The sequence below is a fragment of the Podarcis muralis genome, chromosome 15 (assembly GCF_964188315.1).
Source record: "Podarcis muralis chromosome 15, rPodMur119.hap1.1, whole genome shotgun sequence".
NCBI lineage: Eukaryota > Metazoa > Chordata > Lepidosauria > Squamata > Lacertidae > Podarcis > Podarcis muralis.
The window spans coordinates 24,092,179-24,108,847 of NC_135669.1; the positions used below are offsets into that span (position 1 = coordinate 24,092,179).

Genomic DNA, 16,669 nt, shown 5'->3' on the forward strand with positions numbered 1-16,669 from the left:
CCGTAGACTAGGTTTAAGGCGTGATTTGGTAATTAGCTTATATATCTGACTTTGTAACACTGGGCACTCCTGCCCCAGAACTGTGCCAGCTGCATTATGGGAACAATTGTTTAGAAATTATTGCCTGAGTTTTTGTTTTTATTTTCCTCTTCTGTCTCTCTGAGCCTGTGGGTAGGGACTGTCTTGTTTTGAAGCTCTGGGAGCAGTGGCTGATGGCAAAATTCTGTGGTCCCAGTCCCTGCTCCCCGCCTCTTGCTTTCTATTCTACATCATAGCTGCAGTGACCCTGAGGCTCTGCACCCACTGAACAGGTTGTGCTCCCCTAAATCTGCCTTCTGGGAGCCCTTTTGGATGAAGCGCAGTGTACAAATGCTCCAAATAAATAAATATTGTAAGGAACTATCCTTTAGAAATGTGATCAACTTAGAAAAAGGGAAAATAAGGCTAAAGTACAAAGCTATGGCCTGTTTAAAATTGGAGGAATTCAGAAGATTTCATCTCTAATGGAGTTTTATCGGGTGGACTTCTTTTACGCTCTAAAGTCCATGGTTTGGTTTACAAGGCCGTCAGAAAACACTCTCAGTTGATGCATTAAATTTTCCTCTACTGAGGCAGGATCTTTACAATCCTGACTGCTGAGTGACTGGACTGCCTCTCACACTTTCCTCATCAGCCTCGGGCTTTAATTACCTGGACAGGCGAGTCATTTCCCATCACCTGAGAGATGTACGGTAATATTAATGGAGGAGATGGGGTTACAGCTGAGGCAGCTAAACAGAACCCTTGGCAAAATTGTGGGGGGAAAGGGACTGTGCTAAAGTATCTGTGGCCTCAGTTTCTGCTACCAGGCAAAAAGTGCCTTTCCCTCGTCCACATGCTTTGAAATTTCTTCTGTGTGTGGCAATAATTTCATTTCCATGTGAATTGCCCAAGAAGATGAGTTGCTTGAAACAACAACTGACAGACAGAGCATGGAGACCTCTTGTTAAAGAATCTGATTCCAACACTTTTTGATGATGATGTTGATGAATAGTCAAAGAACACAGAAAACAGAGAAGCTTTTCAACAAAGATAATGGCTGGACATGGCCATGGTTCCTTATTACGATACTGAATGAATCGGATGCATTTTCTTCCCCAAACTTGTCTGCTCTATAAGAAATGCCTGTAATTGTGGGGGGGATGGGGGGTAGTACTTAAGATTAGAGCTGAGGACTTAACATGCCTGAGAACACTTTGTGAGTTTATGGCCGAGGTGAGATTTGAACCAGGATCTTGCAGGTTCCTAAATCAGTTCCTAAACAGATACATTTGTACAGAAATAATTAGCAAAAATAAAAAACCCTATGCATCAGACAAGTTTTCTGCAATTTGGTTTATTTTTTAATATTGCCCCCCCATATTTTTTATTCTTTTGCAGGTAAATACAAGAACAACGTATAACTACAGTAACTTGTCCTGTGGTACATTCTTATTAAGTTTCATATGCAGTACACAGCTTCCATCTTCCCTTAAGTCACAGGGATATATTGAAGATACTTTGGGATGAACAATCTGAATCTCCTTTAAAGCGATATCCTTGTATACATTTTCGATGCTCCTCCAAGTTGCTTTGTATTCTAATGAAACTAATAAGAATAGTTTTTGTAACAACATGGATAATCGCCAAACGCCAAACAGTTACTGTAACACACACCAGAGAACTTGTAACTGTGTGCTACTTATGCTTTAACACCCTCCTCCAAAAACCAGCCTCTTGGCTTTTATTCCTGCTTTTTATGTTTGTCTCAAAACATGCAACACTCTGCAATCAAAGTGCCAAAGAGAGCGGAGAGTAATAAACAATTCTTAAAAGTGAGCAAAATTCTCCATATACAGAGCTTGCAGTTCATGTGTGCCGGTTTAAGTATTTATGGTTAAGCAAAGACCCGAAGGTTTCTGAAAGTATGTATTATTCTGCCATGGCAGCAATTTGCTGTTCGCTGCAGTTCTTAAGTGCTGCCTCTTCTATTATTAACGTTCCTTCCATCGTTGTCTCCAGCATTTATAGGATGCATTCTTTGCTAGGACTGGCACTCAAAAGTGGGATGTAAGATAACTTGCTGTCTGGGTTTGTCTTGCCATTGGTAGAGTGAAGCAAGCGGCTGGCGCATTTTCTTTTGTTTCTCAGCGCAGTGGGCTGGACTGCTGTTACAGCTAAGCACTGGTCCAGATGTATGCTAGAAGGGTTTGAGAGCATGTCATGCAATTGTGTTTCCCTGTCCTGCTGGTCTAGGAAATTTTTGGGTTACAATAAGCTGTGTGGAACTCAGAAGCTTTGTCTTTCCGATAACAGTAATCTGCTCAGGGCTGCTGATGACTTCTAATCTTTAAACGTCCTTCAAACTTCTTCACAGATTTGAGGGTTATAAATGATCCCTAAAACTATATATATTAAAGAGCCGCCGCTTGAATGTTTTAAGTTTTAAATCCCACAGTAAATGGAACCCCTGAAATCCTACTTAACATGCATGTGCCATCGGAACGCTAAGGCAGAGGGATCTTAATTTATGAGTCCATCATTAAAGAGAAGTTGTCATAAAGCTTTTGCTGTAGACTTGGTGGAGTGCCTCTTGTCACAATCCACCTTCAGCCACTTCTCTCTAGCCTAGCCCCAGATCTGTGTTTGCCATGAATTCTGTGTGGTGGGCTGGTTAAGAACGTTTGACTAGGACCTCGGATTCTGGGGTTCGAATCCCCATTCAGTCACACATTGGGTGTCCTTGGGCCAGCCATTGCATCTCAACCTTACCTACCTCACAGGATTGTTGTGAGGAAGAATTGGGAGGGAACCATGTACCCCACCCTGAGCTCCTTGGAGGAAAGATGAGATGGAAAATGGAACCAGCATCTTCAGGGCTGTCATTGCTTGTCCTCCTGCAGGGTTTGCTATTTCTTCCCTCTAGTCCAGAATCATGCCGAACTTGTAACTGTGAATTTGGCACATGGTGCTGCTATAATTTCAGTTAATGTCTCCTGCTACGGCTGGTGGTTTCCTGCTAACCAGACAACAAATGTGTGTCAGGACATTTCTCTGCAGGGTAGATAGCAAGAACTGAGCAATGCCCAGGTCTGGAAAGAGATAGATGGTAGCCCTATCTTTAAAATATTGCATCTGGAGGTAGTGATGGTTAGGATTTATTTGTCGCTCACAATGTACAGTGGTACCTCAGGTTACATACGCCTCAGGTTACAGACTCCGCTAACCCAGAAATAGTACCTCAGGTTAAGAACTTTGCTTCAGGATGAGAACAGAAATCGTGTTCCAGCGGCGCGGCAGCAGCAGGAGGCCCCATTAGCTAAAGTGGTGCTTCAGGTTAAGAACAGTTTCAGGTTAAGAACGTACCTCCGGAACGAATTAAGTACGTAACCAAGGGTACCACTGTAATGCCTTTTGAACTCAAGACATTTCCATCAGTATTCTTCAGATTCTGGTTCCTGGTGTGAGTGTGTAACATGTTTTTATTCTGTAGGTGTACATGTTAAGGGTTCCTCCATGCCTTCCACAGCAGTTATATTTGTTGTGGTTAGAATGATGTTAGCAGTGAGTAAGCAAGCAAAGTGCAAATGGATGACAACCATCCTTATATTGGCCACATTCACACCATACTTTTAAAGCACAATGAAGCCACTTGAAAAAGTCATGGCTTCCCCAAAGAATCCTGGGAAGAGTAGCTTGTTTAGGATCCTGATCTTTCCCCCCTATTCCCCTCACAGCGCTACAATTCCCAGAGTTCCCCAAGGGACTGATTTGTAAATCACTCGGAGAATTGTAGCTCTACAAGGGAAACAAGTGTCTCCTAACAATTCTCAGCACCCGTAACAAACCACAGCTCCCAGAATTATTTAGGGGAATCAATCGCTGATTGAAGTGTATCACAGTGCTTTAAATGTTTGGCGTGAAAGTGGCCATCCTCAGGTATTTGAGGACATGTTGTGTTTACGGTTTAAATGGCAGTCATTGTTTATATGCTGGTGTTACACTTGTGTTGTTCACACAAAGCATGGCAGCGCTCATCAATTTAAGGTCGGAGAGCACAGAAGGTGCTTGGGAAGCCCTTAGCGTTTGAAGTAGAGCATTCCCCCCCCCCCCCCTTACTGAATTTTTTAAAAGGAGAGTTCTTCTGGCCAGGGTAAGAGCTTATTTATCCCCTGGTGAAATATACCACTGCTGGGATGCAGAATTCCGAGAAAAATCATCCTGTGCCACTTTTGAATTCCCTACCCTGCTGCAAGTGAACGGCAAGATCTTGCAACGGTTGTGCTGAAATGCGCATGGTGCTGAAGTCGTCCTCTCGTTTGCCGCCGCCCCCGCCCGGTTTAACTCCTCCGGACCCGAGAGGGAACCGCTAAAACCGGAACCCCTGGCCAGCCCCGTGCAGAGCAGGCGTGCATAATTGAGGACGGCGCGACTGCACCATAGGGTTGCATTATGTAAACAGGCAGCGAGCAAGCGCTCCCTGTGTGCGCCAGTGTGTGCGCGCCTGTGCTGCTGCCTGTGTGTGTGTGTGTGTGCGCGTGCGTGTGTGTGTGTGCGAGAGAGAGAGAAGGGAACAAGCAGGAGGGAGACGGCGGCACAAGCTGGCAAAAGTCTTGAGGGGGGTGCAAAGGGGCGGCCGTAGGCGAGGACCGGCTATGGCTGGGCACACGCAGCTCTGGCGCGCTGCAGAGAGAGGGGGCTCCCTTCTGGAGTAAGCCCCCCCTTCCTTGAGGGGGGGTGAGGAAGAAGGGCTTTCAAGATGGTCCGGGAGGGGCACGGCCCTTTCACCTCCTCACTGGCCCACCCCCCTCTCTGCCCCCAACCCCCACCGCCCAACTGCATGAATGAATGAACTCCCAGCTGCTCCACTGTATGCTACTAGTCCCTAATGGCTACCAGGTTAGTGGCGCGCTCTGCTCTTTCCTCCAGTCGCTCTCTGCCTGCCTGCCTCTCTCTGTCCGTCCGTCCGTCTCTCTTTCTTGCCCTCTGAGCGATCTAGTTGCCCATGTGCGCCACCGCGGGTCATTTTTGTACATGTTTATGTCGGGGACTTTCTGTGCGGAGGGAGAGAGAAAGAGAGAGAGAGAAAGATTGGTGCCAGAGGCATACGGTTCCCTGCTTGAATAAATCCGGAGTCCATGTTGGTGGCGCCGGCTGCTGCTTCTGTTCTCTGCTGGGGATGGGGGGGAGTGTGCGGCGGAAGGCTGAGCATGAAAGCAGCCAGTGTGACATCATGTTGCAGAGATGCCTCTTCTCTCCCCCCCCATCTCTTCTTTGGTTGGGGTTGTAGGGTTCAGTCCCCCCCTCCATCCATCCTCTGCAGCCGCCACCATCACACACTCTTTGCAATTGAAGAGTGAAGCAGTGATTTCTGTGGTCTTTCTGCCTCCCTGCTTTGCTTCTGGGAAGAAGAGACAGGCAATATGCTCCTGGTGTTTTGCAGCCTTTTGAACAGAGGAGAAAGAGAGAAAAGGGGGTTGAAGGTGGAGATTTGGTTGATTTCTCAGTGCGTCATGCAGCAGCAGTTGGGTCTGCTCTGTGTGCGCTTGTGTGCCCATGTGCTCCCTGGCTGTGAGCTCCCTGTTGTCCACCCACCCCCAATCCTGCTCTCTCTCACACACACCACTTTCCCCCTTTTTGCCTAGGGTATATTTCTTCCAAAGATGACAGGAGGAGACAAAGGGGGCTGGCTATGAGAGTCTGACACACCATCTCCTTTCACGGCTTGCAGTGCTGGAGGCGGGTGTTAGTGATGATGATGAAGGGGACTGTCTGAGATGGTTAAGGACAGGGAGGAAGATGGGCGGTGAAGGTGTGTGCCTGTGTCATTCCGCCCCCTCCGCTCTCGCTTCATCTGCTTGCCTTTTTTTTTTTTTGTCGTTGTCATCTTCTTCCTAGAAATGAGCACATGCGGGAAAGACTTTGCTGCACACACCCCTTTCTGCAATTGTAGCTGCACCAGGAGTAAATAATAAATCTCTGCTCAAGGGAGATGGGAGTGTCTTCTGGGGATGTGGTTTCAGCCCTGTGGGAGGAAATTAAGAGTCCCGGTATTTCATGTTAAATTTCAGGATAACTTTTTGTTTTGTTGTTTTCTATTAATAAAGAGATCCTTAGGCTGTAAAGGCAGTCTAGAGAAGCCTCCTTTTGTACTTTATGTACTTATTAACTGCATTTCTAATCCACCTGCAATGCGAGGGTTTGGACTTGATGTCTCTCGCACCTCTATGATTCTATGACCTTATCCTCCAGGGAGCTTGAGGTGGCATACATGGCTTTCCACCTCATTTAATCCCCACAACAACCCTGTGAGGTAGGTTAGGCTGAGAGGCAGTGACTGGCTCAAGGACACCCAGGAAGCTGCATGGCTGAGTGGGGGTGTGAGCCCTGGCAGGTCCTAGTTTGACACTCCAACCAGTATACTCAGCTGGGAACCACCACCACGACTGAATGAGGGTGAGAATATGCCATGGTGCAAGTGGGACATACTTTGCGCCTGCATCGCTCCTTGCCGACCTTCAATAGCCTGAAACATAGTTAGTATTTACAGTCGTATTAGTTTAAGGTTATGTAGGTTTGGCTTGGTGAATGCAGAGGAATAGCAAAGGCTGCAGAGACTGGAGGGACAGGCAGGGGAGTGAGGTGGGAGAGAAGCAGGATAGTAAATGAAAGGAGTGTCGGATAACCCCTGCAAAGTAAATGGAGTTGATCCCGCTTGCTCAACACTGAAGATCACCGTGTCTTCTTTTAGCCTGTGAAAGTTGATCCATGTTGAACTGCAGGTAGATGTTGTCAGATGCTTGCTGCATCTGCCTGCTCCGGGAAATACAATCTCTCTCCTGCCATCCACACCCTATCCCTAGCAGGATGTAACACCCTCCAACATACATGAGAGTGTCCTCAGGAAACTCATAAACATTACATGCTGCAAAAAGAAAAAAGGATTTGGCTGTCTGTTCCATTGCTGTCTGTACAAGCTGTTACCACTGCGTAGCTGTCATGGCAAGCTGGCTCAAAGACAGGCCAGTTCCCCAAGAAATTGAGAGCTGTTGGAGGCAATAAAACTAGGCTGTTGTTTTACGCAGATATTTTGAAATACAGTTTTGAGTTCTGATGAGTTGTGAGTCAAATTATCTCAAGCTGCAGTGGGATTCCACCTCTGGCTAATATTTATAAGCTCCGCCCCCCCTCCCCGGCTCGGTAATGTCTTCAAATATCCCAGCTGATCCTGTTAGGTATATGCTATCGTTATGAATCCAAGACCCCATATTAATGTATTGAAAATTGCAAAAGAGGAAATTATCTCCAAAGTGCAAGCTAGTTTTACCAGGAGTTGCAGAACATGAAATGCAGAGCTTTCTTGATACAGTGGTACCTCGGGTTACATACGCTTCAGGTTACATACGCTTCAGGTTACAGACTCCGCTAACCCAGAAAAGTGCTTCAGGTTAAGAACTTTGCTTCAGGGTGAGAACAGAAATCGCATGGCGGCAGCGGGAGGCCCCACTAGCTAAAGTGGTGCTTCAGGTTAAGAACAGTTTCAGGTTAAGTACGGACCTCCGGAATGAATTAAGTACTTAACCCGAGGTACCACTGTATGTAGAAATAGGGATGCTTTTGGGTTGCATCATTCATTAAGAACTGATGCCAGTGTTTGAAACTCCCATTCTTCTAGGCGCATTTTGCGACAGGGAATTTCATTAGCGCGAGCAGTTTCTGAGCTCTGGCCCAAGACTTCAGATTAAAACTGCAGAGTGGAAGGAAAGGAAGACCTTTTTCTTCCCTCCCCACTTCCAGCTACTGTTTGAAGACTGGAGAAGAAACCCTCTTAAGAATATTGGGGGTGGGGCAGGTGAAGGACTAGAGCACGTGAAAAATTAACATAATATTTTAGCTGCAGTTCATTCATTTTCAGCTTTGTACTGTATTCTTGTTATAAAAAACCTGTGTCTAGACATTCTGTTGTTGCAGCCATAACCTAGGTTTAAAGTACCATTTAGTTCCTAGCTTTCATATCTCAGTTTCTAATACTGACTGGTGCTTAGGAAGTGATATCAGTTTGCATGCTCTTTATGCCAACAGTCATTAGTCTAACAAGACTTATTTCCTTACTAATTTTGAGTTACCTTCTGGGAGCAGTATAGTGCACCTGGAAACAGAGAGCTATTGCTATATTGATCATAGATGCACTAATTGTTGCAGCAGGAAAGGAGGATATTCTGAGAGAGTTTATATACAGATGTGTGCAGTTTTCAACTTGGGATCATTTACTTCCTGTCCTTTTAAAGAGGCAAGAAGTATGTGCTGCAGAAATAACACCGTGCTTACTTTCAATACTGTAGCTAAAAACTGCTATCGTATTTTCAGAGACCCTTTCAGCAGACTCCACATTCTTATTGGGAAGTTTCTACCACTTTTATCTAAAGCAGGGTTTCCCAAACTTGGGTCTCCACTTTTTTTTTTTGGACTACAATTCCCATCATCCTTGACCACTGGTCCTGCTAGCTAGAGATGATGGGAGTTGTAGTCCAGCAACAGCTGGAGACCCAAGTTTGGGAAACCCTGATCTAAGGCAAAATAAATCCTTTTAGTGTTTTTAACCTCTTTGCAAGGCTGAGCTCATTCTAAGCTTTAGCCCCCTTGACATTCACCCTGCAACTGTTGGCTACTCTTGTATACTCCTTTGTGATTTTCCATTTCTTGCATTTCTTATAGATGCCCTTATTAAATCTCAGCTCATCTATAAGCTCCTTTTGCAGCCATACTGGTTTCTTTAGATGCCTCCCATTTTTCTTTCTTGTCTGCATTTGGGCCTTCAGTATTTCACCTTAAAGAAAACCCTATCTTGGACTCTTTTCTCTTTTAGTATTTCTGACTCTGGGATCTCACCCAGTTGTTCCTTAAACTGTTTGAACTTGTCCTTAAAGTCCAGAGTGCATGTCTGACTATACTCAGCTTTCCCTTCCCTCTGTATCCTGAAACCCAGGAAGACATGATCACTTGCTCCCAAGTTTCCCAGTACTTCCACTTCGTCAATAAATTCCTCCCTGTTTGTGAGGACCAGGTCCAAGATAGATGATTTCCCTAGTTGCTTCTTCCACCTTCTGGGAAATGAAATTGTCCGTGAGGCAATTGAAGAATTTGTTGGAGGATTTGAATGTGAAATGAAATTTGGCTGTGTCACCTGCCATAATTTAGAGGAAAGACAAGTGAGAGGTGACGTGATAGAAGTTTATAAAGTTAAAGTACGACATGGATCAAGTGGCTAGAGAAAACCTTTTCTCCTGATGAAGCTGAATGTTGGAATATTCAGGAGAGACAACAGAAAGCACGTCTTTGTACAACTATGAAACTCATTCCCACAGGAGGCTGTGGTGGCTCCCAGTATCCCTGAAGGAGCGTCTCCACCCCCTTCGTTCAGCCCGGACACTGAGGTCCAGCTCCGAGGGCCTTCTGGAGGGTCCCTCACTGCAAGAAGTGAGGTTACAGGGAACCAGGCAAAGGGCCTTCTCGGTAGTGGTGCCCACCCTGTGGACCACCCTCCCATCAGATGTCAAGGAAATAAACAATTGTCTGACTTTCAGAAGACATCTGAAGGCAGCCCTATTTAGGGAAGTTTTTAAATGTTTGATGTTTATTGTGTTTTAATATTCTCTTGGGAGCTGCCCAGAGTGGCTGGGGAAACCTAGCCAGATGGGCAGGGTATAAATTATAAATTATTATTATTATACCAAGTTGGATGACTTTAAAAGAGGATTGGACCAATTCATGAAGGGCAAGGCTATCAGTGGCTACAATGGCTGTGTTCTACATCAACTGTCAGAGGCATAATGTCTCTGAATGCCAGTTTCTGGAAGCCACAGGACATGAGAGTGCTGCTGCACATATGACCAGTTTGCAGGCTTCTACCAGGCATCTGGTTGGGCACTGTGAGAACAGGATGCTGGACTAGATGAGCCATCGCCCTGATCCAGCAGGGCTCTTCTTATATTCTTCAAGACTGCTTGATGCCTTGCAGGTATAGCAGGTAGACCGTGGGAGAAGCTTTGCTATGCTGCAAGGATTGCCTCTTACCGCTGCAGGGCTCAGGAGCAAGCTGCCCTCTTTCCCTGGCTAATGAGTGGCACCCTAATGAACTGGTAAAAAGTAGGCTGTCCTCCATACAGCACTCTTGGAAATATTTAACAATATCTGATGGTCAAATAGTAAGCAGTTGATTGACTAGTCTGCTAGTATTAGAGAAGAGAGTCCAGGTTATTTAAACTCACCAGTGGGAATACAATATCTACATTGGGATTTAAATCTAGTGAATCGTCGCAGGAACCCTACTGTTTTCTGACTTTGTTTGAGTGGCTGCTATTTACTTACTACTGGTGTATATCCACCAAATGTATATTTTTGGCTGGTGGAACAATATATTGTGATATCCAGTATTAACAGCCTTGCTAAGAAACCTTTTGAAATCCTGAAGACAAATGTTTCAAATATTATACTGTTAATAGCCTCATTCCCTTATTCCCTGGCAGAACTGTAGCATTTGAATGAAAACTATATTCATGCAGCAGTAGAAGACAAAAGGCTCTAAAACTCCTGCAGTTTTCAAGCTTTCTACTGCAATCGCGATGTCCAGGATCACACACACACGAGTTGCAATCATTCGTTTTTGCCACTAGTCCTGCAGCCTAAAGTTGTTCTCATAAACTTGTATGTTGTGTATCTATTGCGGTGTTGTGTTTCCAACAAACTTATCCAGATTGCTTAGAGGGGTCATCTGGGGTTTTCAACAGCCTTTGGCCAGTTAGTTTAATAAAGTTTTATTATATATATATTTTTTCTAAAGTGGGTCAAGCTGTTTTGTCATTTCAAGCCTGGATTCCTGGTTCCTTTGCAAACCCTGGTTACTATGGGAACAACAGAAGGCACTTGTCATGGCTGTTCTTGGGTCAGATTCAAAACTCTGGGATTGAACAGGAACAGCAAAGGTTTTTGAAAGATTTGGGGTGGGGATTGAGAAAGGAGGCAAATCAGAATTGTCACACATGCCAAAAAGTGTTCTTGCTCTCTTCTGTTGTCCAGCAGAAAACTTGATATTCATGTGTCATAAACTGCTGTGAAACTTTTCCACTGATGGGTAAGAATATTAGATCATTTGTCAGAAAATCATGAATCTTGTGTTGCTTCCAGCAACCTTACTACTGATATATAGTGGAAAAACACTGCCTCTAAAAATGTGGAGGTTCCATAGAATCATAGAATTGTAGAGTTGGAAGGGACCATAAGGGACATCTAGTCCAGCCCCTGCAATGCAGGAATCTTTTCCACAAGCACCTGGTTGGCCACTATGAGAACAGGATGCTGGACTAATGGGCCATTAGCCTAATCCAGGCTCTTCTTATGTCCCTAAATCTCTCTTCCTTCTTACCTTTATCAAAACAGGGAATACTACTTGTCAGGGCACACCGGCTTCTTAGAGCAGCAGTTATGTTTTCCAGTTGTCTGGTTGGTCTCCACTCTGCAGGACACGATATCTGTAATGACTGTGCCACGCACAACCTTTGGAGAGTTTGTATTGAAGGGCAAATCTCTGTTAATTCATTGATGAAAATACCAAATACTGCAGCAGATGGTGTTCAATAAGATCCCTGAAAACCAGAATAGGAGATGTGGGTTTTAATACATACTTGGACATGGAGGAAACCATATGGCATTGTTAAAGTTGATCTTTTGGCCTCTACCTTACAGGACTAGCATGAGGATGAAAGAAGACAAGGAAGGGAGTATATTAGGGGAGGGAAAGAAAGCTAAGGAACTGCCTAGGGCTGCAATGGAAGCACCACATGCCATGTAGAAATGGCTCACGCTGAAGTCCTGTCTTTGGTACAACATGAACAATCACCAGTTCACACTATAACCTTCAGTTAATGAGCAGCAATGTAAACCAGCTCAGTTTCGTGGGACTGGGACTGTTTTCAGTGAGGCTTCCTACCATAAAGTAGCCAGAAGATTCATGCAAAAAGCGATTTGCCAAAGGATTTCTGTCATTTCCCAGACCTGCATTTGGTTGGTCAGATTTCAAACACGTGCCTGGAGAATGAAATGATGAACAGAGCTGAAGCATTGAGAATGCCAAGAAGAGCACCCCCCAACACTGAACTAAAATGAAGTAAATAATTGCAGATATTCCAACCGAAAAGATGTCCATAAAATACATTAAAAACAAAATGTCAGCATGTTATCATTTATAACTGCCACTTTGTTGCATTTGCATTTGTTTACAAAGAGCAGTTTTGTAAACTTACAATACATTTTGCCAGTTGCAAAAAAAGTAATAGAAGTCATCCACACACACACACACACACACACACACACACACACACATCTATATATATATATCACACCCACCCACCCCATCACTGAAGTGAGTTTGCACATCACTAATGTCACACAAAAGCGATAAAGTACATAGTTGATGAATGTGGTTTGGCCACCCTTAAGTGGTGATGTTGATAACTGCAACTTCTCACCACCACCTCCCCTTTTTTACTTCTTGGACTCATGTGGTTAGACACCCTACTTTAGGAAACCCTGAGGGTGTTTTTTTTGGGGGGGGGCAGTTGTAGACTAGAGGTGGGGAACCCGTGGCCCTCTATATGTTGCTGAACTCCAGTTCCCATGAGCCTCTGTGAGCATGGCCAATGGTCAAGGAAGATGAAGTTGTTGTACTACAATTCATGGAGACCCACAGGTCCTCTGCCTCTGAGGAAGAGGATGGAGGCTCTCCTTCCAGAAGCCACATCTGATAGCTCCTGTCTCTGTGTTCCTTTTAGAGCCCCCAGGTGGCACGTTGCAGACACCATGCTTATATCTGTGCTTTGCCATATTATTGACTTGGCTCTCCTTTCCTCCCCCTTCAGCACTGCCAGTAACTCAAATCGCAGCAGTCCTGCTTGCTCCCCTATCCTGCGCAAACGCTCCCGGTCTCCAACGCCACAGGACCCCCAAGGAGACACCATGGTGGAGAAAGGCTCAGACCACTCTTCAGACAAATCCCCTTCCACGCCAGAACAAGGCGTGCAACGTAGCTGTTCCTCTCAGTCGGGTCGTAGCGGGGCCAAGAATTCCAAGGTGAGTCTGTTCACGAATAGTTTGCGCTCTCTCTCTCTCTCTCTCTCTCTCTCTCTCTCTCTGTTGTGTACTGATATTGTATAGTATGGGGAGAATGACCACTTGCATCCTTCCTCTTTACACCTGCTTCCCAATTATTTTTGTTGACTCACTTCAACTAGATCCTAACTTTGCCCTCTGATAGAAACCAAACCAAACTGGTTGGCGCTTGAGTAGGGCTCATTTGACAGTTTTCTTAGTTGTCTTCCTACTATCAAATATCCATGCGCGCACACACACACATAAATTTGTGGCCCTGACAAACTTTTAATAGTAGTCATGGACTAATGTTTTAAAACTACTAAGGTCCCCAATATCGACGTGAGTTCCAGGACTTTTGAATATAGGAATCATTAGGTTTGTTAGCTAGATTGCACAGCTTTTCTGAACCACAAATTAAAAAGGGTCAAAGGACATTATAGTGAATGATACTCGCCTAGCCTGGCCAGCAGTTTGTATGAACTTGGTTGTGAGTTCTAGAAACATCTGCAACATGTAGAGGTTCTCTTTGCAAAAAAAAAGGGTACATTTTGAAAGGGTTCTTTGAATGTTAAGAGCATAAGAAGTTCCCTGTTGGGTCTATCCAATTCAACGTCCTATGTCCCATAGTGGTCAGCCAGATGGCTATGTGAAACCCCAAATCAGAAATGAAAGAAATAGCCCTTTCTCACTGATGTTCCTCTGTAACTAGTATTCAGAGGCAGAGTGCCTCTGTTCTTGGATGTACCATACAGTCCTCATAACTAGAAGCCTTACCCTCCATGAATTTGTCTTAATTCCTTTTAAAACACATTTAAGTTGGTGGCTACCGCTACACCTTTTGCTAGTGAGTTCTATAAGCTAGCTACGCACTGTAGAAAGTTTGGAAGTCTGTGGAGGTGTCATTTCTGAAAATCAAGTCTCCACCAAGAAGTCACAGCATAGCTCAAGAACTAATACCACACTGCTCTTCCCTGGACTCTTCGGCAGTCTGGTAGTCAGATTCACATCATGGTTATTCCTAATTCATATCAGGCTTACTACAGCTTCTGTAGGCTGCAAACACCACACTGGTTCTGGATTGCCTGGCCCACACTCTGCATAAAAAGCTCATTTTCTGTCACCCGAAGACAGATATTCAATCAAGAATGTGGCAGGATTTATAAGACAGCTCCTGCTCCTGAGAGGTGTTCTTTTTATTATAAGCAACATGTGTGAAAAGAACAGATACCTATCTTAAGGTTCCAGCTGCTGAGCCCCCTCCCTCCCCAAACACACACCTTAATTTTAATTATTTCTAGCTCTTTATTGCTTCAGTCAGTGAGGCCTTATAAAAACCCAGATCGGCATGCCTTGAATGAACAGAGCAGGATATTGCAGCAGGTAGTTGAAAGTTCCTGCTGGAGGAAAATATGCCTGTGGGGATTTAATTTGCAAAGATGAAGTGCCAGACAGCTGTCTGTTTTTCGAGTATCGGGCTGTGTGGAACAAGCTGGTAGTTTGTTCATAGCGGAGTCATCAGTTTCTAAAGAAGCCCACCTTCCTCCATTATCCTTGATGGCTGCTGTTGGGGGCTCAGCAGACAGCCTTGGGTTCATTGCTTTGCCCAGAACCCAAATTCCTTTCCCCTCCAAATGGAGACCTTTCAAGGGAGAGAGAAAACTTTGTTGTCTGTGGAAGCTGGCTTTCCTGCTGCTGCTCTGTTGTGCCTGACCATAGCGAAGGGACCCACCGGTCAGAAAACATGACATAAAAAGAGCTCTGCTGGATCAGGCCAGTGACCCAGATGCCGCAAAGGGGAAACCCATAAGCAGGACACAAGCACAAGAACAGTCTCCCTTCCTGCGGTTTCCAGAGACTGGTACCCAAAAGCATTGCTTCCTCCAACTGCAGAGGCAGATCTTAGCCGTTGTGGTTGGTAGCCATCAATAGCCCTTTCCTCCATGAATTTGTCTTGATACTCTTTTAAAGGCACCCAAGTTGGTGGCCATTCCTGCCTCCTGCAGGAGCGAGTTCCATAGTTTAAATATGTCTTTCTGAACTCTGAAAGGGAAGAGGGTGCATTTCCTGTTTGTTTTGAGTTTGCTTCTCCTGAATTGTGTGTATAACTTCATTTATTTCCTTTCCTGCATGCTTTTTTTCTGCATCTTTCTTTTTTTTCTTTCCTTTTAAGTCACACAAGCGCCTCTCCAAAGTAAGCCTTCTTTCTAATCTCTGCTACCCTGCTATAGAATTGATCTTTGGTTCTCGGGAACCACCTGTGTGCTGTTGTGAAATCCTTCCCTCCCCCTTTAAGACATCCTCCCAAGTATCTCTGTGGGAATGTCGGTAGCTACACCCCTTTACTTTTGAGCCTTTCAGCTGGGTTTTCCTTGAAGTTCCTAGCAGTTCATGGAGACTCCTACATAAACCTTGCGTCATAATTTTTCAGAGGCTGGCCTGTGATGTTGCGGCGGCCACTGGATATGAAGGCTCATTTACCCAGGCACCTTGATACCCGTGAGCTGATTTTAAAAATCCAGTGGAACCCTGAGATTCCCATAGGTCCCAGCAGGACACTTAAACTGACCTATCAGCTCTTGTATGTTTTTCAAATATTCTGGGTCCCTATGGCATAGCTCACCATATTTGGAACCAGGGGTGGAACTTGAACCCTCTACTTACCTTCCCTCCTCCTCCTGCCAATTGCTGGACTCAGCATTGAGCATTGAGTGTTATTTTTCATTCAGAGATCTTAACATGTGGGACATAGCTTGCCCACCTAGAAAAATACTTTGCCTCTTCTGTGCCTCTGCTTGGAATAAAGATTCATGACCCAGTGACTTCAAAGAAATCCAGCTTTTACCCACACAACCACCTCCCCACCCAAGTGATATGCTGATTGTGTGCCCCTATGCAAGCCTGGGAATTCATGGGCTGCATTCATGTGACAGTTTCTTCTGCTTTCCTCACTTTTCTCTGTGTTAATTTCCACATTATATTTGAGCTTTTAGATACTTCATAGATCATGAGTTGGAAGGGACCCTGCAATACAGGAATATGCAGCTGTCCCACGCAGAGATCAAACATGCAACAATCCACGTCCAGAACTATGGTGCAATTTAGCGCACGTGTAGCACTCAGTTCCATATTGTTTGCAAATGGATTCCCACCCCCTCCCAGAAGCAAATAACATGGAAACGAGCCCTAAACTTGCAGAATATAGTTCTTGAAATGGCCTTTAGCTCACGTGAAAGCTCAGATGCAATGTGGAACTTAACAGTTAGGGAAAAGTTGTGAAAAGGGAATAAACTGCCGTGTGAATGCAGCCTACGAAAGATAATTTTCAAGTTTATGTTTTCTTTTGGAGTTGATATTCCATAGAGGGGTGCCAGAGACGTTTCTGGGTGGTTGTTTTTTTTTGGGGGGGGGACAGGACACCGGTAGAACCATATCTTGTCAAGCCTGCTATAATGTTCCAATCTTTGTCAATCTCAACCTCGCTCAGCTGTTGACCCTTTTTCGTGTG

The 16,669-nt window shown here is 44.9% G+C and overlaps 1 protein-coding gene across 10 annotated transcripts in view; it reads left to right on the plus strand.

Annotated features, from left to right (window-relative positions):
* The window catches only part of GRAMD1B (GRAM domain containing 1B), a 209,058-nt gene that overhangs the window by 133,842 nt on the left and 58,547 nt on the right, over positions 1–16,669 (plus strand). For 9 of the 10 annotated variants that reach the window (XR_013390914.1, XR_013390916.1, XR_013390915.1 and 6 more), the window contains one exon: positions 12,933–13,143. Coding sequence is in view for 7 of the 10 variants with exons in the window: in XM_077919744.1 (XP_077775870.1) it covers positions 12,933–13,143 (211 nt within the window). In the remaining 3 variants the exon portion in view is untranslated. Of the gene's footprint in view, positions 1–4,570; positions 4,918–12,932; positions 13,144–16,669 lie in introns of those variants that run through there. The other variant, XM_077919749.1, reaches the window with a different exon arrangement.